The sequence below is a fragment of the Girardinichthys multiradiatus genome, chromosome 14 (genome assembly GCF_021462225.1).
Source record: "Girardinichthys multiradiatus isolate DD_20200921_A chromosome 14, DD_fGirMul_XY1, whole genome shotgun sequence".
NCBI lineage: Eukaryota > Metazoa > Chordata > Actinopteri > Cyprinodontiformes > Goodeidae > Girardinichthys > Girardinichthys multiradiatus.
In genome coordinates, this window is record NC_061807.1 from 43,261,295 (window position 1) to 43,286,743 (window position 25,449).

At 41.1% G+C, this 25,449-nt stretch overlaps 1 protein-coding gene across 1 annotated transcript in view; it reads right to left on the reverse strand.

Annotated features, from left to right (window-relative positions):
• The window catches only part of focad (focadhesin), a 76,124-nt gene that overhangs the window by 45,864 nt on the left and 4,811 nt on the right, over nucleotides 1-25,449 (reverse strand). Inside the window, exons 2-6 of the mRNA XM_047385552.1 lie at nucleotides 12,586-12,657; nucleotides 11,536-11,610; nucleotides 9,813-9,967; nucleotides 6,925-7,023; nucleotides 347-448 (exon numbers count right to left, since the gene is read on the reverse strand). Of these exons, the coding sequence (XP_047241508.1) occupies nucleotides 347-448; nucleotides 6,925-7,023; nucleotides 9,813-9,967; nucleotides 11,536-11,610; nucleotides 12,586-12,642 (488 nt within the window). The 5' untranslated portion in view covers nucleotides 12,643-12,657. The remainder of the gene's footprint in view (nucleotides 1-346; nucleotides 449-6,924; nucleotides 7,024-9,812; nucleotides 9,968-11,535; nucleotides 11,611-12,585; nucleotides 12,658-25,449) is intronic.

Here is a 25,449-nt window from a genome sequence, read left to right on the forward strand (position 1 = left end):
TCAAGTCGGAGGACTTAAATCAACTCCACTGAGCCCTCTGACCACCATCAGCAGACAAGCAGTGTAAAGTGTCCTGCTCAAGGACAAAACGACTGAGACGGATGGAGCAGGGGTTTAAACCAGCAACCCACAAGCAACCTTACAAGATGGACCCCTCCCACCTGAGCTACAGTCGCCCCTGAGTGTCATCACTCAGTAATGTGTAAACACGTTGACTATATTTACCAGGAATTAACTTAGTGATGATTTTTTTCTTGGGAGATCTTCACAAAACAGTCTCAAACCCATGCAGTGAAGGGGGGAGTAATAGCAGCAGGTTCAAGAGCCCCGCTGCAGCCATGCTTACCTGTCAGCAGCTTGACAGATAAAGTTATCAATCTCCAGCAGCAGCACTGGCCAACAGTCCGCTCGGTTCTCCAGTGCTGTGATGTATGGGTGAGGACAGCTCCTGCACAGCAACAATAGAGGGGGGTCAAGCACTTATCACAGTTGCCCCCACAGATCGCTGATTATTCAATGTGAGTCCCTGAAGCAGCCTGAGGCCACATGTGCATCCATCTGAGTTTAAATAAATCAACATGTCTCTCTGAGGATGGAGCACATCAAACACTTCCATTACTGACAAAACTATGTTGTCTTTTGAAAGAGAGTACCATCAGCTAAGTGAACTGTCTGCAATAAAGCACCATCAGATAAAATCACTCCTAATAATGAGAAGATGAAACAGCGAAGCATACTGAATAAAAGAAGGACCTGGAGCACCGCAAAAACAAGCAGATTTTACAAACAATGGAATGAATGAGGACTTGCTTCTAGAGTAAAATAATTCTTGTTCTTCCTAGGGTGGAGACAGCTTTTAAAATAACTATTAGATAGAAATGTGCTGAGAAATCATCTGAACGGTGATCAGTCAGTCAGGAACTAAAAATCCAATCATTTTAAGATCACTAAATGAATCCTACATAAGTGTTGTTGGCGTTAACTGGTCACAAAGCTCCTCTATGTGGAAGAAAACTCAAAGTTAGTGTAAATAACCATCACTGAGATGTTTAAAATAAGCTCACAGGAAACACAGACGCTCAAGAAGCTGGGGCAAAGAAAACAGAGACATCTCAGCTGTATAAAATCTGCCCTGTGATAAAGATGACATGCTCTAATTATTTAAATTTAGTTTCATTTGTCCCTGCAGGATTTCACTATATTTCTTGATTTTTTTTTTTTTTTGTGTGTGAAACGGAGACTGCCCTTAAAAAAAAAATCTTTGGATTAAGTAAAGACAACCTGCTGCACCCCAACCAGTCAAAATGCTGTTCCAGATTTTCCCCTGGTAATCTGGAGTGTTCACAAATAAATAAAAAATAATAACTTCATACAATAGCGAATTAGTGCTGAGCTATGTCACGGCCATTAAGGTACAGGTTTATGTTTAATACAATGAAGATTGGCACTAAACCAGTTAAAATACTCTCTGATGCATACATTTCTCATTCAAAACAACAAATTTGAAAATTTGACCCCTATAATCTGATTCATCAACAAGGTGTCATCTGGGTCTGACCCTCTGTTGCTTGATCTGAACACACCAACTCAACATGAATCACTGACATACTCATCCACCCATCGATGGTCTAAGTGTGCCCCAACTTATGTCTAAATCAGACCTTTGTGTATAGCTGCTTGACTTATGTACCGTTCTATGCCACAGTATTTAAACAATTTGATTTGGATTTTATGTGATGGACCAACACAAAGCAATGCATAATTGTGAAGTGGAAGGAAAATTACATATAGCTTTGAAAATGTTTTATAAATATTAAATAATTATAATAGTTTATTTGTGCATTTGTATTATTTGCATTTCAGTCTCCCCGATTCAAAGCTTTTTAGAATAGCTTTGCACGTGGGGCCTTAAACTGGATGTAGAGTGTCCATAAGAATCAATTTTCAAAACTTGCTGTGGATTCAAAATTCATTGTAAGTCTGGACCATCCGAACACATGAATATGCATAGATTTACACAATTCCATTATATCTCTGGCTGTATGTTTTCGGGTCATTGTCCTGCTTGAAGGTGAACCTCCACCCCAGTCAGATCTTCTGAAGCCTCTAACAGGCGTTCTTCCAGGATTGTCCTGGATTTAGCTCCATCCATCTTCCCATCATCTCTAACCAGCTTCCTTGTCCCTGCTGAAGAAAAGCATGCCCACCACATGATGCTGCCACCACCATGTTTAACAAGGGGATGGATGGTGCGTTCAGGCGTGATGTGCAGTGTTAGTTCTTCACAACACAATGTGTTGCATGTAGTCCATTAGGCTGATTTCAGCTGAGCAGAGCATATTCCTCCACATGTTTGCTGTGACCCCTAAATGGTTTGTGGCTTTCTGCACGACCTGTCTGCTGTGTTCCTTGGTCATCGTGATGCTGTTCTTTCACTAATTTTCTCTAACACACCCCAGACTTTAATAGAAATTATGGATTCATACTGAGATTAAATTGCACAAACCTGGACTTTATTTGCTGATTAGATGACTTCTAAAGGCTTTTGGTTGTGCTGGATTTTATTCAGAGGTATTGGAGTAAGGGGATTACAAAAATATACACTTTCAGAATTTTATTTACAAAAAATATATATCCTTTTCTTTCTGCTTCTTGACACTGCACTCCTTTGTGTTGGTCAGCTCTAAAATACTTGTGTATTTTCCAAGTTTTTTCCAACAAGATTACGGTGGATAACACATTTAGCAGACTGTTTGTTTCACTCGCCTCCCTTCCTTTCCTGTGAAGAATAGAAAGCTTTAATGAATTCATGAATTGGGCTATCCGATAAGTGCAGACAAAATAACGGGGTCAAATCCAAGTTGAAGCCGATGTGTCCCTTTAACCTTCCAGGCCATGGCAGGACAAAGGTTAACACAACACTGTTGGTGGGGGATTTGCACCACCACCGGGACCTACATCCCCAGTGACTTCCATCAATCAGCAAGTATCCAGCCGAAGGAAGGAAGGAAGCTCACTGACTGAGCAAGTCTGTGCCTGCAAAGGCTTACAGCATGGGCCTAACAAGGACAAGACCCATTTCTCCTGTTTCATCTGTTCAGTCTTTAAATGCTGTAATCTGTCTGGCCATCTCTGTCCCTTTTCCTCAGGTTCCCTTTGACTGTCTCCAGACCCTCGGCTCTAAAACAGCTCCTATCCATCAGGCTATCAGATGCCACACAAAGGAAGGAGTCAAGACAAGGATCTTCCTCCTTTAAGTTTGACTCCAAGTTCACCACTAAATCAGAGCAGATAAGTCAGGTAAGATCTCCCCACAACCACCCCCAAAACCTTGGAGGAATAGTCTGGGTGCAGTAACAGACCTGTTTTACAGAATCATGTAAATCATGAACACAACAAAACTAGGACATTAATTTCCCAAAATTAAATATTTTTAACACCTGTAACACCTGCAAGAATCCAGAGAAAGCTTTGGGGTGCTCTATGGGAGTGCAGCTTCACTGTATCAGTGTGATCAAGTGGACAATATTCTCCCGGTTAACTCTGAGACCTGCCTTGTATGTGGAGATTACTTTGACTAGGACCACCTATATAAACAGTATTGCTCAGCAGGGCTGCGCAACTTCAACAAGATATTGAATTACAAGACTATTGTTGCTAAATTGCAATCAAGATATCAATTATGATTAACTTTCATTTTCCAAACAGTTTCCTCTCTTTACCTCTAAATAATGTCCCTCAGCCTTTAGCCTCTCAGTCACTAAAGAAATGCACCCAATGTATTAGGGTAATAAGAGAAGTTAGAATCTATTAAACTGGCAAAATATTTTAACAGAGATGTCCACAAGTTCTTTTTCCCCAAGTCTCAAGTCTTAAATCTTAATTTAGAATGGTGCCTCAAGTCAACGACTGAAATAAACATTTTCGCATCCAATCCATGACATCTAGTGCCCCCATAACCCTGCATCGCTGAAGGTTAGGTTTCATTACCTGTACCGTTTATCCTCAGGCCTAAGTTATAACATCAACATTTAATAATTATCTTTCAATCTATTTATTTTCATAAACAATTATGTCTTAATCTATTAACATTTAAAAAAGCACAATTTATATTATTTTGAAAATGTATCAAATGACATATTTACCCTATTAGAATTATAAGTAGGCAGTTAGACTCCAAGTAAAATATTAGAAAGAGACTAAAAGATGTTAATGTAGAATTTCTTCCTTTCTGTCAACAGCTGTTGATCGCTGTGTTCATATTGTCCACTTGTTCATTAGATGTTGCGCTAAATCTGGGTTGGAGGTTTTTTTTCTCCTCACTCTGAGCTGGAGAAGTTTCAATAACATAAGGATACCATTTTCTAAATCCCCATTTAAAACTTTATTCACAATTCTAAATTGTAAAGATGTTTACATTTAAGGTATAAATTCCAACATAATGAAAGAGAAAGACACCAGCTTCTGAGAAGAAATAACTGGAAGACTTTATGAACTGGAAAAAAGACTGGTGGAGTCTCAGAACGATGCTTGCAGACCCATCCTTGTCTGACCAGGAAACAGTGGGTCAGACAGGGAAGGGTTTATGCTTTTCCAATCCTTAAGCCCATCAGGAAACAGCAGACATCTCTGCTGTACACTGTTCAGACAACAATGAAATCAGGTACTGTAAATGTTGGGGACATATGCTGAGATGCATGAATCGGGTTATCTTGTAATCCTATCATTTTCTGTTGAATTCAAAACTAGTATGTCCATCAATGAACTGGCAGCGCATTGCTCTTTTATGGGCAATGTTTGTCAGGTTTCATCGTTGATCAAACAGAGTTATGACAGCTGATTTTGCACGAATAATAAAACTAAATCAGCAGTTCAGACTGTAAATAGGACCAGAAACTGGTATCAGTGAGTAAAAACCTGACTGGAGCTTCCCTACAAATATGGCAATACTGAATCTAATGCCACACCATAGCATGTACAGACATGTTGATTACAGACGGATTCACTGAGAAACTGTTTGATCGGTAGAATCAGACAATTTTCTGCTCGACCAACCACGTACAGTTATTGGCCAGTCAGAACTAAACTTTGTTTTTCCTCTGTGAACTCATCACTCCCAACCTCTGACAGATCACACAGACAAAAACACTCTTCAATGTGGAAGCTGTTACTGGGAAAGAGGTTCAGCTCAGTTAGGAGGAAATTCAGCTATATTTAAAACATGTTGTAAAACCTCTATTGAAGACATTCATTATCAGTCACTAAGCCTTCATCTCAGTACTGGTATTTATTTCTGTTCAGATTACCATTTGACTGAGCAGACAGGCCAGACAGATTATGTGGGAAAGCCTGCAGGGGGCAGTCAGGATAGACTGCACCACTACAACCAGACTAACGTCCCATGAGAAACAAGGTGATGTGGCTGACCCAGGCCTGAAACTCCCCTTATCCTGCTGGGGGCTAAAGTGTTCCACAACTCAGTGGCAGATTGCAAAGGGCTGCTATGAGCAGACGATCAACAATGGCAACCAGTGTGCATCCTTCATTAATCCTGCAGCATTTACAGTTACCCAGCAGTACCAGCCCTGACAACCAATGACTGGCCAGCCTGCCTGGCCAATGGCGCCACCCTGCTGCCCTCAACACATTCATCTTCCCACCAGGGAGGTTAAGGATTCCAGACAGATGGAGCTAAAACACCGCAATCAAGATAGAAGGGGATCGGACAATGGGTAAGAAGGACTGGGAGTAAGAATGCAAAGACCTTTGGAGAAAGCAAGGTTTAGAGCAAAGAAAAAAGAGCAACAAGCTTCAATGCAAAAAAAAAAAAAGAAAATAAGGAGAAGAGGGAGCAAAATAAACATGAAGGATAAAGAAAAAAAAAAAAGACAAAGAAGCTTTTTTTTTTTTTTTATCAACTGCTGCAACTGATTAGGGAGGCCCCAGGATCTTGGCAGAGGTGCGTATCCACGTGGTGGAGGAGGAAAAGGGTGTTCAGCCCAAGCTGCAGCATATTGCCTGACCTATATCATATCCACTATTCTGTCATTGTTGGGTCTTTGATTTGTTAAGTTCAAAACTGCACAATTAACCAGGTAAAGGACAGATGAGAGAAGAGTCTCTGTGGTGGGTTTCTCTGGCCTTCATTCCCATGCGGTATGAAAGGTGAAGAGCATATTCTGAGAAAAATTACACTAAATTTTGGTTCTTCAGACTGAAACAGTTCACTGCAGAGACACTTATCTTTAAATTCTCACAATCTATCTACAGAAATCATACAAACAAGTTTGCAACATGAAATAAGTGCTCCACTGAAGCTTTTAGTGAACTGGTCGTTAGGTCCCTTTCTCAAGTTTACTTTCCATAGCAGATTGTAGCATTCACATTTCTCTGATTTTCCAAAACAACTTCAGCTGCTCCACATCAAGAAGCAAAGCCCAGATATTTGGCCCAAGCTGAAACTTGGCAAGGTTGTGCTGTGGTAAAATCACATCTGTCTTGGTAGGTGTTATAGCAGAACTGAACTTGATTGGTCCCAATTCTTCATCACTGTCTCAATCTTAAATTGAAAAATTTGAAAAATTCCAGCTTTTAATTCAGTTCATTTATTCAGTGGGGGGAAAACCCATGTTAAGAAACTGTTTTTATTTAAATCATTACAATTACTGGTAGCCCTGCTACCAATACTTTGTTCAATCCCTATTGGACATCTCTTGGTCTTCTCCAATAACATTTCACATGGAGCAGACAGAGGAATGGATCTTTGAGTCTGACCATGCCAAACTAAGTAGAAATACTGCTGCTCATGAAAAATGAGCCTATGGTCTGTTAAAAATTATTAAAACATCCTGCAGTTCTGTAGGGTTTTATCACAGCTAGCATGCAGAGTGTACTAATACAAGTCAGCAATGAATATGAACTGACCTGATAGAGTAAGGACAGGTGAAGTTTGTTTCCTCCTGTCTTTGGTCAGCTTGCATCTGCAGCAGTCTTCCGATGACCTTTATAAGACCCTGGACATATCTGTCCATGGTGAAGAATAACAGAAAGAAAAATCACAGATTATATTATAATGTCAGAATAGCTGACCACACACACAGTGTTCTAATATAAAACCATGTATTCCTTTGTGTACATACATACATACAGTACAGACCAAACGTTTGGACACACCTTCTCATTCAAAGAGTTTTCTTTATTTTCATGACTATGAATATTGTAGCTTCACACTGAAGGCATCAAAACTATGAATCAACACATGTGGAATTATATACTGAACAAAAAAGTGTGAAACAACTGAAAATATGTCTTATATTCTAGGTTCTTCAAAGTAGCCACCTTTTGCTTTGATTACTGCTACGCACACTTTTGGTATTCTGTTGATGAGCTTCAAGAGGTAGTCACCTGAAATGGTTTTCACTTCACAGGAGTGCCCTGTCAGGTTTAAAAAGTGGGATTTCAAGCCTTATAAATGGGGTTGGGACCATCAGTTGTGTTGTGGATACAGTACACAGCTGATAGTCCTACTGAATAGACTGTTAGAATTTGTATTATGGCAAGAAAAAATCAGCTAAGTAAAGAAAAACGAGTGGCCATCATTACTTTAAGAAATGAAGGTCAGTCAGTCCCAACAATTGGGAAAACTTTGAAAGTGTCCCCAAGTGTGCAAAAACCATCAAGCGCTACAAAGAAACTGGCTCACATGAGGACCGCCCCAGGAAAGGAAGACCAAGAGTCACCTCTGCTGTGGACGATAAGTTCATCCGAGTCACCAGCCTCAGAAATCGCAGGTTAACAGCAGCTCAAATTAGAGAACAGGTCAATGCCATACAATGCCGGCATGCTATTCCATCCGGTTTGCGTTTAGTTGGACCATCATTTATTTTTCAACAGGACAATGACCCCAAACACACCTCCAGGCTGTGTAAGGACTATTTGACCAAGAAGGAGAGTGATGGGGTGCTGCGTCAGATGACCTGGCCTCCACAGTCACCGGACCTGAACCCAATCGAGATGGTTTGGGGTGAGCTGGACCGCAGAGTGAAGGCAAAAGGGCCAACAAGTGCTAAGCATCTCTGGGAACTCCTTCAAGACTGTTGCAAAACCATTTCAAGTGACTACCTCTTGAAGCTCATCAACAGAATGCCAAGAGTGTGTGGAGCAGTAATCAAAGCAAAAGGTGGCTACTTTGAAGAACCTAGAATATAACACATATTTTCAGTTGTTTCACAATTTTTTGTTCAGTATATAATTCCACATGTGTTAATTCATAGTTTTGATGCCTTCAGTGTAAAACTACAATATTCATAGTCATGAAAATAAAGAAAACTCTTTGAATGAGAAGGTGTGTCCAAACGTTTGGTCTGTACTGTGTATATATACACAGTACAGACCAAAGAAACTGATCTATATATATATATATATATACACAGTACAGGCCAAAAGTTTGGACACACCTCATTCAAAGAGTTGTCTTTATTTTCATGTGTATGCAGTCGACTGAGGTTGGCTAAATAAAAATGCACTCCACACAGATTTGTTTGGTTAAAAATGTAATAAACATTTTATGAATGAATTTCTTCCCACTTCTCTCGATGTGCAAAACTGATAGAGACATACCCCAAGTGACTTCCAGCTGTAATTGCAGCAAAGCAAATTGTGTCCCGCTTGTTGTTGATTCTTCACAAAAAATTTGAATTTTATATCTTTATGTTTGAAGCCTGAAATGTGGCAAGAGGTTGACCAGTTCAAGGGGGCCGAGTGCTTTCGCAAGGCACTGTATCTATGTCTCCAAGACCATGTGCCAAGGCAGAGTCTGTGGAGGTAGGTCACTGCTCTTTGGCATCAGGTTGCCAGAAGAGACACATCTAGTGCCCATGAAACTATACCCCACTGTTTTCTGGGGAAGTCTTTCCACCGAGTCCCCCTAGGTCACTCTGCGTGGGCCGCCACAGTACTAGTTGCTACACACTTGGGAGCTGGTAATCTGGCTCATCCCCACCTAAGTCAGCCGTTTCGCCACAATCGCTACCTTGCTTGGCATCTCAGTGGTGTAACAGACTATAGAAAGGTGGTTATTTGGGTTAGGAATCTCAATATGTGACTTTTACTTTTGGCAGATGATGTGTTTCCATTGACATTTTCATGTCATCACCCTCAGTCACTCTGGACCAGTGTGCAGTTGAGTGTAAAGCAGCTGATATAAGAGTAAACTCCTCCAAATCGGGTCCATGGTTTTCATTCTTCTTCTGAGTTCAGGGTGTGGCAGGTCTTTGGTGATGGCAGGATGGACCAGCTGATAGACAGGTCAGGAATTTGTTTGCAATAAAAAGGGTGTTTCTTTGGTCCATATGCTGTTTAGCGGTCAGCCTACCTTCTCACACAACTTTGGTCATAAGATTTGGGACATGACTGCAGGGACAAAATCCTCCGACAGGTAGCTATGCTCTACCTTAAAGCTAAGCTGCAGAGCCAGGTCATCCAGGGATAGCTTGGAGCAGAGCTGCTAAACCCTCAGCCATAAAACTATGTGGTGGAGGGGACATGGGCACCTTATTGTAATGACCTTATTTGGAGACCTTCTGGGCACGCCCAACTTGGAAGAGATCCCATGTTAGGCCCAATACTCACTTGTGGGACTGTATATCCCTTCTGAACTCATTTGGTTTCCTGCTGAGAAGCTGGAGAGTGTTCACTGAGGACTGGAATGTTTTTTTTATAAACAAATGTGGAATTATGTGAACAAAAATTTTGCAGTAATATTAACTTAAAAACAAACCCTTAGAAAAGAAGTTGAGTGAGTGTTTTTTTACCTGGCAGAAGGCAGGAGATTGAGCACACTATTGAGGATAAACTGCAGGTCTGCATGGCCCTGATCCACTAAAAGCACCACGGCATCACAGCAGGTTGAACGCACCAGAGCACAGTCGCTGCAGCACTGCTGCCACAGAGCCTCCAGTGCTGGGCCCTGATATGAAACACAATCTGCTCATGTCAGATCAAACTAAGGAGGCATAAAAACATATAAAGAAACAACCTTTTCTAATTTGTTCCAGTACCCTCATGAAACTCTTAGAGAAGGTACGGTGGCCCTGACACTCCAACGAAATACAAACACCACAACAAAACAACAAAGGCTGCAACATAACTACAAAAGTCACAACAGATGTAAAACAGTCAGTCAGTCAGTCAGTCATTTTCTATCACTTATTCCATAGTGGGTCACGGGGGAGCTGGTGCCTATCTCCAGCAGTCTATGGGCGAGAGGCAGGGTACACCCTGGACAGATCGCCAGTCCATTGCAGGGCAACACACAAATAACCATGCACACACTCATTCATACACCTAAGGTCAATTTAGAGTGACCAATTAACCTAACAGGCATGTCTTTGGACTGTGGGAGGAAGCCGGAGTACCCGGTGAGAACCCACACATGCACGGGGAGAACATGCAAACTCCATACAGAAAGACCCCAGGCCGGGAATCGAACCCAGGACCTTCTTGCTGCAAGGCAACAGTGCTAGATGTAAAACAAAAATTATTAATTAACATTTAATGGAAGTTGTGGTCAACCGGAATGTATGCCAATACCTTAACTCTGCCAAAAAAGTAATTAAATGAGAGACAACAGCATTCAGGACCTCGTCATTAGACTCACAACACCACTGCAAGCATTATTACGACCGTTGTGGCTTGTGTTGTTGTGTTGTGGCTTTTGGATTTTGCTGAACCGTCTGAGCCACAGTAAGAAACTGATCTAAAACTCAAATCAAGAAAGCTTTGTAAAAAGCTATGACTCTTCAGCTGTTGTCATGCTGTTTCTTATCTTACCATACATGCTGGATTTTTCAAAAATACTTGTGATGTGGTTCTAATTCTGAGGAAGTTAAGGGGATTTGTGAAAGATAACAACATGCATTCCCTTCTGAGTTGTGCATGTTTACTAGGAGTGTAGGATTCACAGTGTTCAACTGCATCAAGACAGGGGATGTTATTTCTGCAGTGGTATAACGGTCTCACTTTGTTTATCACATTAAAGGCTCAAAGGACCTCCTCGACTGCAATTTTAACGATCTATGAGTGACCCCAAGTGGTCAGAACGTTATGAGCCCAATTAATGTGAAATCATGTCATGCTGTCAGTTTCACGTTTGGTGACAGCCTGGCAGATCTGGTGATAAAACCATGCATGGTAAAGTGTTGAATGTGGCGTAATGTGACACGGTAGCATAATTTTCCAATGGCATCATGCTTTTCCAGTTCACTTCAACAAAAGGCAGATACCCAACAGCATAATCCAGGTGTTACACATTTATTGTTTTTATTCGGCTGCAGACAATATGAAGTTGGGATGTTTGCATATATTCCTATTTTTAGCTATCTTTGAAGATATCTCAGCAATAAAAGAAAACTTTATGTAAGTTTATGAATCAACTGAATTTAATTCACATTTAACCAAAATCTATGTTTCATTTCACACATCCATTTTGTATGATTGATGCTTTAAAGCTCATAAAATGATTAAGAAGGAACTCACCTGGGTGGAGGACTGACTGATTTGCCCATCAGAGCCTTTTTCCTTCAGCACAGCAGCAACAAGATTTCTCACTGCCTGACAAAATAAGCAGGTTTTGTTGGGATGAAACAACCCGAGCAAATTTGCCGTTTTAGTTTGCTAATCAGGTTAATCAGAACATCTCTCAGATACAATGATGAACATCTCAACATGGTTTACCATTTAAACAAAATTCTGCTCCTTATTGACAAACCTGTCAATTAGACGTCTCATTGTTGTTAATCAGCTGCCGTACGGTAGCTTAATGACCGACTCCTAAATAAATCAGCCAATATGTTAGTTTTTCATGATGTCAGGTGGCATTCTATGGTAATTTAATATTTTTTTATTGAACAGGGTTTTTTTCTGTACTACTGAATGCTTAAAGGACCTAATTTTATTCATCTCAACAAAACAATGCAGTGTAGACCTGGCAACAAAGGTTAATGGCTAGAATGAGAGATGACATTGCTCCATAATTCACACTCTGGCACAGAGTTCTGCATCAGGTACCCAGAACACAAGCTCAATAAATACATTCACACGGTTGTACTTAGGTTCCTAGGGTTAGATCTACATTGTAAAGAAAGTATTAGAATAAGATTCCAATATCACAGAACATTTTGAGAAAGGAGAATGACAGTTTATGCTCAGAGGTTTACTTATTGGAAAAAAAATCTAAATGTTTTTTACACCATTTTATCCAGAAATTTGACTTTTTTTTCTAATTGTAAAATATTGTTTTGTGTACCAAGATGACAGATGTATAAAATACCAACTGTGGGTAATAGTGCTTCAACCAAGTATTGGTTTAAGAGTGTGCACAGATGTATCAGGGTAATGTAGTTTGTTTTTTGACATTTTCACCCCAGGCTATTTGGTTTTAGTTTCAGTTCAAATGAACAAAATACCTAAAGGTAATTTATTAAACATCACCTGACCATCAGATCTGGACCAATAGTTCTATTTCAGACAAATTGACCAATATTTTGCTCTACACTGCATTATTTAAACATCCAGTCTGCAGCTCACCTGGGCTTGGATCACAGGGCTGGGGAAATCAAACTGTGTCCTGAAACTCTCCGCCATTTCTGTTCCTCATACCTGAAAGCAGAAACAATCTTCCTTACTAGAAGCTGAAAAATCCTCATGAGAATAAAGAGCAGACCAATTTAAGGTTTACCCTCAAAATATTTTGTATTTTGAAAGAGATAAGAAAATAACTCATCAGTAGGACTGGACCTTCATCCAGTGAGTGATGGAGCTACCTGTAGCCTAACAACACATTCAGAGGTGATGTTCTACTTTGAGGAGAGGATCCCAGTTGGGTTTTTTTTTTTTATTCTTTGTTAGCCACCATGACAATGTTATTATAAGACAGCAGTCCACCACCTCACTTTGATTTAATCTGTTTAAACTGTACTGCTAAATACTTCTTCAAGTTTCTGAAGGTCATTAACTGCTTTTTTATTCATTCATTTTCTATGAAGTCTACTGACCACCTACAACCAACAGATTCGTACTCCTGTGTAGCAATCATAGGTCATTCAGAGATGCACGGATCTGAACTTTGTTGATGAATTCTGTTTTCCGGATTTTGACCTGCCAGTTTTGTCAGATTCTGATTTCTATTTAACAACAATATTCAAAGAAAATAAAGAAGAGAGTTTTCCAAACTTGGAACAAGCATCGTCAAAGACAGACAGAGGTTAAAAGCTCAAAAGAATGAAACTCAGCACCTTTGCTGTAATACGTTCAGCCTTCCTGTTTTCTGCTTTAAGTCCTGCTCTCTTTCACTTTCTCTGAATGAACCACTGATATGTGTCATCATGTCATAATTAGTCCAGTTTTCTTTTAAACCACTTCTTACATTTCTGTGCTTCCCCTGACTTGATGTTAAACACCTTACTGATACTGAAATAGCTGACTTTGAGTCTTCTACACTCAGTAACAGCATCCTCACCGAAGAGTGATGTTGTCAGTGCGATCTGGTTATGCTTACGTAGAGTGTGTTCTGAAAAAGATCGGAAAAAGATTTTTGAGTTTCTGACCCATTCTGGTCTAGAGACAATCTCTTGGTGCTTCATTAATGTTTTAGTAGTTTAAGCCATTGATTTCAACAGAAGGATGCCTCGACCCATAGCAGTTTTTATATGGGCAATGCCAATATATAAAAGGGTACTTGCTAGCCAATATTCCAAACAATCTGTTTTGTTTTTCTGTTTACCCGGTTCTGATCTTGTCTATTCTTATGTCCGGGGATCAAAATGTTAACCATAATTTCTGTAGCAGAAAGCTGAAATGACCTGGCTGAAGCAGGAGCTTTTTTTCCCCTCTCAGCCTCTAGAGATCGTTTGGTTGAGATGTTTAATTCATAAGATTTCTGGGTGTATTCAGCATCACACACAACATTTGAAGGAAAGAGAGATTCCCCAGTATAGATGAAAACATGGGAGCTACAGCTAACTAAAGGCTCGCCTTTAAACTTGAACCACACAGACACCGGCACATCTTTGGGTTCTCCCATTAACTGTTTAACTGGCATGCCTTGTAGTGGTCCTCTTCTTCTATACCCTGCACCCTTTACCGTGGAAATTTTAACTGTTTGGTATCCAGGCTTTCTATAACACAGAGCAGTCTACCGCAGAATATTTCTAATGCTATATTACTAAATATTTAGCAGCAACAGGAACATCTTGGGCGGGCAGTGTGCGGCGGTGATTGGGATGTGGTTGCACTTTGGTCGAGGGGCTGGCCGGCCTGCTTGGTGCACTGGGGAATGTGGTCCGGGAGTGTGTGCTGGGGTGGACTTTGGCCTGCTGAGGTGGTCTTCCTCTGATGCTTCCTTCGGTGGCACTGTTGTTGCAGTGGCGGTGATGTATGTTTGGTTGCAGGGGCATGGTGGGGGCCGCCAGCCCCGGGGACCTCTTGAGGGGTGAGTTTGTCCCGTCTTGGTGTGGGGTCGGGTGGTCCGTTGTGAGTATGGTGCTCGGTGATCTGTTGCATTTGTGGGCAGAGGCTGGGGTGACGTTGCGCGGGGCCATTGCCTTGATGTCGCACTGTGTGGTGGAGGGCAGGATGAAGTGGGGGTGCTTGGAGCAGGGCCGTATGTGGAGCTTGCACTGTGTGAATGTGTCTTCAACGGCTTTTCAGGGCTGGAGCTCATCTGTGGGAGTGTGACTCCGTAGGGCAGGGATTCATTGCGTTTGGGTTCGTGGGCATGTGTCCTGGATGAGAGTGGGCCTGTGGGGAATTTCATGTTGGGGTTCATGGGGGGTGGGGGGCTCATGGGGTAGGGATTAAAATTCATTTGGGGGATGGTCCTGTTTTGTCCTAGGACGGCTCTAGTTGGCAGGCTCGTTTGGACCAGGTAGTCCCCTTTTATTCGTGGTGCCCTGAATGACCCTGGTCTCTGGATGGGCCCCCGTGCCCATCCAGAGACCGGGGTCCTTCAGGTTTTGGCGGTACTAGTCTGGGCTGGTGCTGGGGCGCCTCCCTATCTCCACCACGAAATGAAGGGGACGACCTCCTGGGTCTGGTTGCTCCTCTGGATTATCGGTACCCGGACAAGAGAGTATAGTGTAGTGTATAGTGTAAACGGACTGTGAGCGAGTCTACAACGTAAACTGTTGTGTATCTTTATGTTGGGTGTGTGGGTGTGAGTGTTTGAATGTGTATGCATAAGGGTGGGAATGTGTGATTGTGACTGCTTGCGCCTGTTTTTGTGTCAGGTTGGGTCTTGGGCTGCTCCTTTTCTTGGATCAGCTTAGGCCCCCCATCAAATGTGGGGCATGTTTCCTCCCCGCCACAATCCCTGCCGGTGGCTGTTGTCTCTGCCATTTTGTTGTATTGGTGGTTTTCGGTGTCCAAGGGCTGGGTGCTTTGGTGTGTGCCAGCTCACTCCCAGTGCCCGCTTGCCTCAGGTGGCCCCTAAGCAGAGGCCATGTCAGGCCTCTGCTTGGGGGGTGATGTGCCCCAGGGTCTCGGATCTCTGGGTTCATGGCTGGATCTGCTCTGGCGAAAACAACTGCCAGGGGGGGCATGTGGGCTTGTCGCCGCAACTCCCTAGGACTTCTACAGTGTCGCTGCTGGGTGGTTCCCCAGGTGGGTCTCCTCTTCTCTGGGGGGCTGCGGTAGTCCCGGCTTTGGATCTCTATAGCTCAGATATCCTCCATGTCTGTCGAGGGTCCAGGTCTATGGCTTCTCACACTCGCTATTGCCATAGGCGGAAATCCTGGGGGAGACGAAAGGGATGTGTCCCCCCTAATAATTATTGTAAATATAAAAACATTTTTTAAATGATAATATAGTAATATTTAATAAAAGCACAGCTAAAGGGATCCAAGTTAGATAGTACGTATAAATAGATTCCTAATTATTAAAGGATCACGACACCCCTATCCCACAAAGTGGTTCGGTCCACATGCACATTGTTGGGACCACAGAGCCATGGGTTTTCAACACTAAAACTCCGGTACATACTTTCCTGGAACCTTTCAAAATAAAGTGCATTAACCTTCTTCCAGCACAGCCAGGAAAGGGGGTAACTGCGGACTTCCTGTGGCGCCAATACCCAAATAAAAGCCCCACCTTTCCACAAGTCTTTCTCTTCCATACGGCCTCCCAGAGGGACCGGTCAGGAGGGAACAAAGCGCGCTGAATGTCTTTTGCTGGCAAAAAGACATAAATTCAACTGGATCCAAGGACCGATCACCGATCATTTGCAAAAGTTAAGTAGAATGAAATACTGTTTGTGTATCCGGTATTTTCATTCATGAACGGGGAAATTAAGGTGTAAGAGTTGTGCACATTTTCTCTTTGAGGCCCCACAGAAGCAAACGGTGTTCCGAGAGAAGCCGGTGGAGAAGCTGTTTCGACAAGCCGAGTCTGGAGGAAAGACGACGGCCGCAACCGTGTTTACGGTAACAAACAGCTGGTCACCTTCTGATCGGGAGAAACTGAGGAAGTTAGCGGGAAGCTAACCTTTGTTCACAGAACAAACGCACCTTCGGATCGGAAGAAACTGAAGAAGTTAGCGGGAAGCTAACTCTTTGTTCACGACGGATATCTTCTTCAAACTTCGCCCTTGGACAACATTCACTCAACAGGGTCAGAGGTTGGGTTTTGGGCAGATTAACAGATTGGTTTAGGATGAAATGATCTAAACGTTTTCATGTTATGAAGTTTGTTTTGTGGAACTCGGCTATCTTGGTGCTAGCATGCTACCTGTAGCACCCAGGCCGGTTCGTGTTCTTTGTATGTTTTGAAGCTAAGATAAACTTTATTTAAAGGGTGGTTTTAACCAGAACATTGCTCATAACGCGCCGTCAGGGCTTATGCATTTTAACCCTGGTATTTTAAAGGTATGTGTTGATTCTGGCGCTAAGCTATCTCTAGCTTAGCACTTTAGCTAGCTTCTTTGTTAGCCCAACGGCCAGCCGGTAAGCATTATGGCTAGTCAACAGAAAGGTTGTTAGTTTTCAGCTAGTGAATAATAGTCCCTGAACATCATTTGCTAGAGTTGATAACCAAGTAAACACCATTAAGCCCCATTTCTCCAGAAAGATTTGGGTCTTTTCCAAAATACTCAATAATATTTCTTCAAATATTATTTTAATAAATAAAGGCAGTTAATTAGACACCGTTGAGAATTAGTCATCCAGGAGGTTGGTTTTATTCAGCAGATCATTATTTAAAACATTATTTTATTAAAATAATATTTAATCTGATCTTGCATTGTGAAGGGTTGTCTAAAGGTTGCTGATTATTGTCTAAGTTGGTTCCAAAACTAACATAACTTCACTTCCAGATTCTTCAAGATAATCCTTGGTTCTCAAACATACACATTGCATGGTAATGTTGGATCACTCTTTTTGGTCATAATTTCTAATCATCTTTAATCAACTTGTTTATATTGTACATAGTCCGTTAGTCTTCATTATTCTTTAATTCTGCTTGGTAGTTTAGTTGGATTGTTTTAGCATAGTAAAGAGTTTGTTGATTGAAATATGTTTGACTTTGAGTTGACTTATTTTTGTTAATAAATTCTTGTATTTTAAGAAATTGTGTGAATTCATTCCATATGTGTGCAGAGTTCATGCTGTTCAATAATGCCTGAGCTCGTCTCACACCTTTCTATTCTGTCCTAATACCATCGCCGTAATGGGGCTGGTATTCACAGGACAATCCTTAACAGACCGGAATATTATTTGGTAAAATATTAATATTAAAATATTAATATTAAATAATAAATAATATTCTCTGATTCATATTTACAACAACATGCTGTTTCCAACGGGAGAGGCTACCGGCTGCTACTCTCGGCACCTCCGTTTTCAGAGCGGGTCAGACACGCTTGATGAGGAAACTGCAACAATGTGCAAAAGCCAGTAAGTCATTTATCACACCACTTGTTCAATGAGTGCAAGGTTAGAACATAAAAAGTGGTATTTCTCCCACTTTGTCCAAAACCAGCCTCTCCTATCAGCTTGCTAGCTAAGCAAATAGCCTGGCTAATGATAGTTAACAACCTGAAACGAGTATGTCAGTAGCAGCACTGACGGGACAGATGAGATCACTTAGGACTGAGGACAGATTTTTCAAAAACCTCTGTTAGGAGGTTATTGTCGGATATAAACCTAATTCATATTTTACTGATATTTTAGATTTGTTCCCTGTGAGAGACCCTGATTTTGAAATTTATACGTATTCTTAATTTAAGCTTGAGGTCAGAGTTTTGATTATGTTTTGTAGCCTAGTAGTTATTACATGACTTAAATGTTTGGTTTGACAGATATCTAATTTATTTTTAAGCCCAAGATTGCCAAGTTTTGATTAATAAAAAATTTGATACAAAACATTGTTCCGCTTCTCTGAGAAGAAAAACTTATTTGACAGACAATGTAATTTAGTTTTTCACAGACAAATAACATACAGCAGATACATTGATAAATGGTTAAAGCATATTTTATTTATGGTCAAACTGTTACAATGTATAACTTCAAAGGTTAAGCACTGCACATTTATAAGTTGCCATATTTTGTGGCATAGTTGTAAGTTGTTCAATTTTTGTTTGTTGACACTTAAGTAAATATATATTTCTGAGGAGGAGTTTGATTTTGTTTGATTATTTTTGAAGGTACATCCTTTAAAGTTTTGAACTTTGAGCTTTAATTTCTTCTAAAAACTACTTTGATGGACTAAAGTGTAAATGAGGGGCAGGATGCAAATAAGTTCTGTTAGATGTAATCATAAAGATGGACTATTGCTACCATCCATCTAATACCACTGTTGACATTGCTGGTTGAACATAGAAAAACTTCAAAATATGGCCTAATAAATATAGACTAATAAATTGCAATGCTAAAACTACAAATATTACTTTCAATAACTTAATTTTAACATGCTGAAAAATTGCCAAGGAGCAGGAAGGAAGGAAAGAGAGAGAGAGAGCTTGTTTTTCCATGTCCACCCCAAGAATTACTATATTTTTCTGTTTAGTGTCGCCCCCAAAAATAAAACGGGATTCTCGCCCCTCGCTATTGCATATGTTTTAATAGAGAAACGTATATACACAAGCATGCTCACACTTACACCCACAGGTGTTTGCATTCAGGTATTATCAGATACACATATGTTCTATAGTGAGCTGCAATTACCACCAAATACATCTTGGATTCATTAGTATTCACTTTTTGATAACATTGCTGTCATATGTTTCTGCAGGTGTAGAAGCAGTTATCTATCAGTTATCTTGTATTCTCTTCACCCTTCTATCTCTCCTCTATTCTTTTCTCCTTCTCTCCCTTTTTCCTTTTTCCCAATCTCTCTCTCACTTTTTTTCCGTATCTACTGCAATTGAAATAATGCCAAAGCATTTTCTAATAATGTTTATATATATATATATATATATATATATATATATATATATATATATATATATACACAGTACAGACCAAACGTTTGGACACACCTTCTCATTCAAAGAGTTGTCTTTATTTTCATGACTATGAATATTGTAGCTTCACACTGAAGGCATCAAACCTATGAATTAACACATGTGGAATTATGCACTGAACAAAAAAGTGTGAAACAACTGAAAATATGTCTTATATTCTAGGTTCTTCAAAGTAGCCACCTTTTGCTTTGATTACTGCTCCACACACTCTTGGCATTCTGTTTATGAGCTTCAAGAGGTAGTCACCTGAAATGGTTTCCACTTCATAGGTGTGCCCTGTCAGGTTTAATAAGTGGGATTTCAAACCTTATAAATGGGGTTGGGACCATCAGTTGTGTTGTGCAGGAGGTGGATACAGTACACAGCTGATAGTCCTACTGAATAGACTGTTAGAATTTGTATTATGGCAAGAAAAAATCAGCTAAGTAAAGAAAAACGAGTGGCCATCATTACTTTAAGAAATGAAGGTCAGTCAGTCCCAACAATTGGGAAAACTTTGAAAGTGTCCCCAAGTGCAGTCGCAAAAACCATCAAACGCTACAAAGAAACTGGCTCACATGAGGACCGCCCCCGGAAAGGAAACCAAGTGTCACCTCTGCTGTGGACGATAAGTTCATCCGAGTCACCAACTTCAGAAATCGCAGGTTAACAGCAGCTCAGATTAGAGAAAAGGTCAATGCCACACAGAGTTCTAGCAGCAGACCCATCTCTAGAACAACTGTTAGGAGGAGACTGTGTGAATCAAGCCTTCATGGTAAAATAGCTGCTAGGAAACCAATGCTGAGAACAGGAAACAAGGAGAAGAGACTTGTTTGGGCTAAAGAACACAAGGAATGGACATTAGACCAGTGGAAATCTGTGCTTTTGTCTGATGAGTCCAAATTTGAGATCTTTGGTTCCAACAACCGTGTCTTTGTGCAGCGCAGAAGAGGTGAACGGATGGACTTTACATGCTTGGTTCCCACCGTGAAGCATGGAGGAGGTGTGATGGTGTGGGGGTGCTTTGCTGGTGACACTGTTGGGGATTTATTCAAAATTGAAGGCATACTGAACCAGCATGGCTACCACAGCATCTTGCAGCGGCATGCTATTCCATCCGGTTTGCGTTTAGTTGGACCATCATTTATTTTTCAACAAGACAATTACCCCAAACACACCTCCAGGCTGTGTAAGGGCTATTTGACCAAGAAGGAGAGGGATGGGGTGCTGCGCCAGATGACCTGGCCTCCACAGTCACCGGACCTGAACCTAATCGAGATGGTTTGGGGTGAGCTGGACCGCAGAGTGAAGGCAAAAGGGCCAACAAGTGCTAAGCATCTCTGGGAACTCCTTCAAGGACTGTTTGAAAACCATTTCAGGTGACTACCTCTTGAAGCTCATCAACAGAATGCCAAGAGTGTGTGGAGCAGTAATCAAAGCAAAAGGTGGCTACTTTGAAGAACCTAGAATATAAGACATATTTTCAGTTGTTTCACAATTTTTTGTTCAGTATATAATTCCACATGTGTTAATTCATAGTTTTGATGCCTTCAGTGTGAAGCTACAATATTCATAGTCATAAAAATAAAGACAACTCTTTGAATGAGAAGGTGTGTCCAGACTTTTGGTCTGTACTGCATATACAGGGGTTGGACAATGAAACTGAAACACCTGGTTTTAGACCACAATAATTTATTAGTATGGTGTAGGGCCTCCTTTTGCGGCCAATACAGCGTCAATTCGTCTTGGGAATGACATATACAAGTCCTGCACAGTGGTCAGAGGGATTTTAAGCCATTCTTCTTGCAGGATAGTGGATAGGTCACTATGTGATACTGGTGGAGGAAAACGTTTCCTGACTCGCTCCTCCAAAACACCCCAGTGGCTCAATAATATTTAGATCTGGTGACTGTGCAGGCCATGGGAGATGTTCAACTTCACTTTCATGTTCATCAAACCAATCTTTCACCAGTCTTGCTGTGTGTATTGGTACATTGTCATCCTGATACACGGCACCGCCTTCAGGATACAATGTTTGAACCATTGGATGCACATGGTCCTCAAGAATGGTTTGGTAGTCCTTGGCAGTGATGCGCCCATCTAGCACAAGTATTGAGCCAAGGGAATGCCATGATATGGCAGCCCAAACCATCACTGATCCACCCCCGACGGACAGTTCTGGTGGAAACAGGAGAGTTGAGGTTCAAATTTAATTCTGCCGTGATTTGGGCAGCCGTGGTTTTATGTTTTTTGGATACAATCCGGGTTAGCACCCGAACATCCCTTTCAGACAGCTTCCTCTTGTGTCCACAGTTAATCCTGTTGGATGTGGTTCGTCCTTCTTGGTGGTATGCTGACATTACCCTGGATACCGTGGCTCTTGATACATCACAAAGACTTGCTGTCTTGGTCACAGATGCACCAGCAAGACGTGCACCAACAATTTGTCCTCTTTTGAACTCTGGTATGTCACCCATAATGTTGTGTGCATTTCAATATTTTGAGCAAAACTGTGCTCTTACCCTGCTAATTGAACCTTCACACTCTGCTCTTACTGGTGCAATGTGCAATCAATGAAGACTGGCTACCAGGCTGGTCCAATTTAGCCATGAAACCTCCCACACTAAAATGACAGGTGTTTCAGTTTCATTGTCCAGCCCTTGTATATCTCTCGCAGAGCATTATAACATTAGCCGTAATGCTCCACTTGTGAAAGTAAATCTATTGGGCTTCTTCTTGGCACTCAGACAAGTTTCAGTGTTACTCTGCCAAACAGGATATGTTGACAAAAAAAAAAAAAAGAGGAGGATGATTTGCGTAGCCTGTGCACTGCCAACCCCACCCTCCCAAAGACCCACGCCCCCCAGCCCACCTCCCCAGACACCCAACCCTTCTTCCTGCAGTTATTTTTCTGATAAACCAGCTGGTTGCTCACAACCCTGCACTCTCCATGCTGGATCCAGCTCTGCTCTGTGGCTACATTAACAGGTAGGTGAGCAGCAAATCTCTACTAATAGATGTACTTGAGTGTGACTCGGTGCTTGCATCCTGCGGTCTGCAGACCCTGTGACCTTCACTCATGTCTTATTTCAAGATTTTAGCAAGTTTAGTAGCAATATTAAAAGTTAATTTTTACTAACCCAAAAGCAAATATCTTCATTTCCATAGCTGATTCAAACTCATCAAACAATGATCAGTTGAACCTTATTGAAATTATCTAGAACAAATGAGTTCCAGTGGCTTCTGCAGCATTTTTTACTTTATAGTGAAATAACAAAGCCATGGCTTGTACTGCAAGGTCTGCATTAGTATTACAAGTGAGGACAATGCATGAGCCGAGTTGAGCCAACAAGTGCTTTAGATACAATACCCCTCAGGCTTTACTGTGTGACTATCTGCACACGCTGGACAGACACCTCCACTCTTATGGCTTTAGTAAAGGTCTATGATCACTGAAACAGGGCTAAGCCAAATGATTGGGTTTTTTAATTGGCAAATAAAAAATGCAACATGCTAGAAAAACAACATGCAGAGGTTTATAGAAAAGCAACTCCATTAACCAGAGCTGTTCAGAGTTAGTCAGAAATTTTAAAGTGCTTGTAGCTGTGTTTTCATCTACCATCATATTGCACAAATTGTAATTATGAGAAGAAAAAAAATATATATATATACCAATCAAAAATATCGCAAAAACTCACGTTTTTCACAAAAACATTTTTGAACTAGGGTGAGGTGGTTTTTGGCCGTATCAAAATTGGTGTATTTAGCAAAACTGCAATAGAAACATGCATCACACGAGTCATGTGATCAACAACCGAATGGTACTACTCGCGAAAAAGACAAAGAAGACGACAGGAAGTAGTAGGAAGACATGTTTGGATTCACCAGGAGAGTATTTTTTTAATTTAATTTGCGACAGGGGCATTACCAGCATTTTTGATTCCAAAAAGCCAAGAAATACAAGCATTTACCAAGATTACCAAGTTTATATCCATTGCCGCCATGTTTTTTAATAAGTTCTCGTGTGAACAAACTTATTCACATGTGAATTTAATTGTATTTCTCATTTAATGGGAACACTGCAATTGTGAAATTGTGTTTTTTTGCTCCAAGAACCATACGCAGATCGTACAATAAAAGCCAGTAGTAACTGCAGTAGCAAGTCCAAAACAACTCATTCTGTGGAAGTTAAACCTGTTAAAACTGCTCCACTTTTTGTTTCTTGCATCCAGATATTTTCCTGTTTTGTTCTACAATGGGTGAGTTCACCGAGTCATCGAAGCTATGTTTGTTGCTTAGTTTGATGCATTTAATGTTTAATTGTTAAGTTTAGAATACCTTCGTTAATGTACATAGCCCAGTAACTAAACTAGTTGATCTAAACAATTGCTAATACATACAGTACAGACCAAAGTTTGGACACACCTTCTCATTCAAAGAGTTTTCTTTATTTTCATGACTATTAATGTTGTAGCTTCACACTGAAGGCATCAAAACTATAAATTAACACGTGGAATTATATACTGAACAAAAAAGTGTGAAATAACTGAAAATATGTCTTATATTCTAGGTTCTTCAAAGTAGCCAACTTTTGCTTTGATTACTGCTCCGCACACTCTTGGCATTCTGTTGATGAGCTTCAAGAGGTAGTCACCTGAAATGGTTTTCCAATAGTCTTGAAGGAGTTCCCAGAGATGCTTAGCACTTGTTGGCCTTTTTGCCTTCACTCTGCGGTCCAGCTCACCCCAAACCATCTCGATTGGGTTCAGGTCCGGTGACTGTGGAGGCCAGGTCATCTGGCGCAGCACCCCATCACTCTCCTTCTTGGTCAAATAGCCGTTACACAGCCTGGAGGTGTGTTTGGGGTCATTGTCCTGTTAAAATAAATGATGGTCCAACTAAACGCAAACCGGATGGAATAGCATGCCGCTGCAAGATGCTGTGGTAGCCATGCTGGTTCAGTATACCTTCAATTTTGAATAAATCCCCAACAGTCACCAGCAAAACTCCCCCACACCATCACACCTCCTCCTCCATGCTTCACGGTGGGAACCAGGCAGGTAGAGTCCATCCGTTCACCTCTTCTGCGCCGCACAAAGACACGGTGGTTGGAACCAAAGATCTCAAATTTGGACTCATCAGACAAAAGCACAGATTTCCACTGGTCTAATGTCCATTCCTTGTGTTCTTTAGCCCAAACAAGTCTCTTCTGCTTGTTGCCTGTCCTCAGCAGTGGTTTCCTAGCAGCTATTTTACCATGAAGGCCTGAATCACGCAGTCTCCTCTTAACAGTTGTTCTAGAGATGTGTCTGCTGCTAGAACTCTGTGTGGCATTGACCTGTTCTCTAATCTGAGCTGCTGTTAACCTGCGATTTCTGAGGCTGGTGACTTGGATGAACTTATTGTACGCAGCAGAGGTGACTCTTGGTCTTCCTTTCCTGGGGCGGTCCTCATGTGAGCCAGTTTCTTTGTAGCGCTTGATGGTTTTTGCGACTGCACTTGAAACACTTTCAAAGTTTTCCCAATTGTTCGGACTGACTGACCTTCATTTCTTAAAGTAATGATGGCCACTTATTTTTCTTTATTTAGCTGCTTTTTTCTTGCCATAATACATATTTTAACAGTCTATTCAGTAGGACTATCAGCTGTGTACTGTATCCACCTCCTGCACAACACAACTGATGTTCCCAACCCCATTTATAAGGTTTGAAATCCCACTTATTAAACCTGACAGGGCACGCATGTGAATGAAAACCATTTCAGGTGACTACCTCTTGAAGCTCATCAACAGAATGCCAAGAGTGTGTGGAGCAGTAATCAAAGCAAAAGGTGGCTACTTTAAAGAACCTAGAATATAAGACATATTTTCAGTTATTTCACACTTTTTTTTGTTCAGTATATAATTCCACGTGTTAATTTATAGTTTTGATGCCTTCAGTGTGAGGCTACAATATTCATAG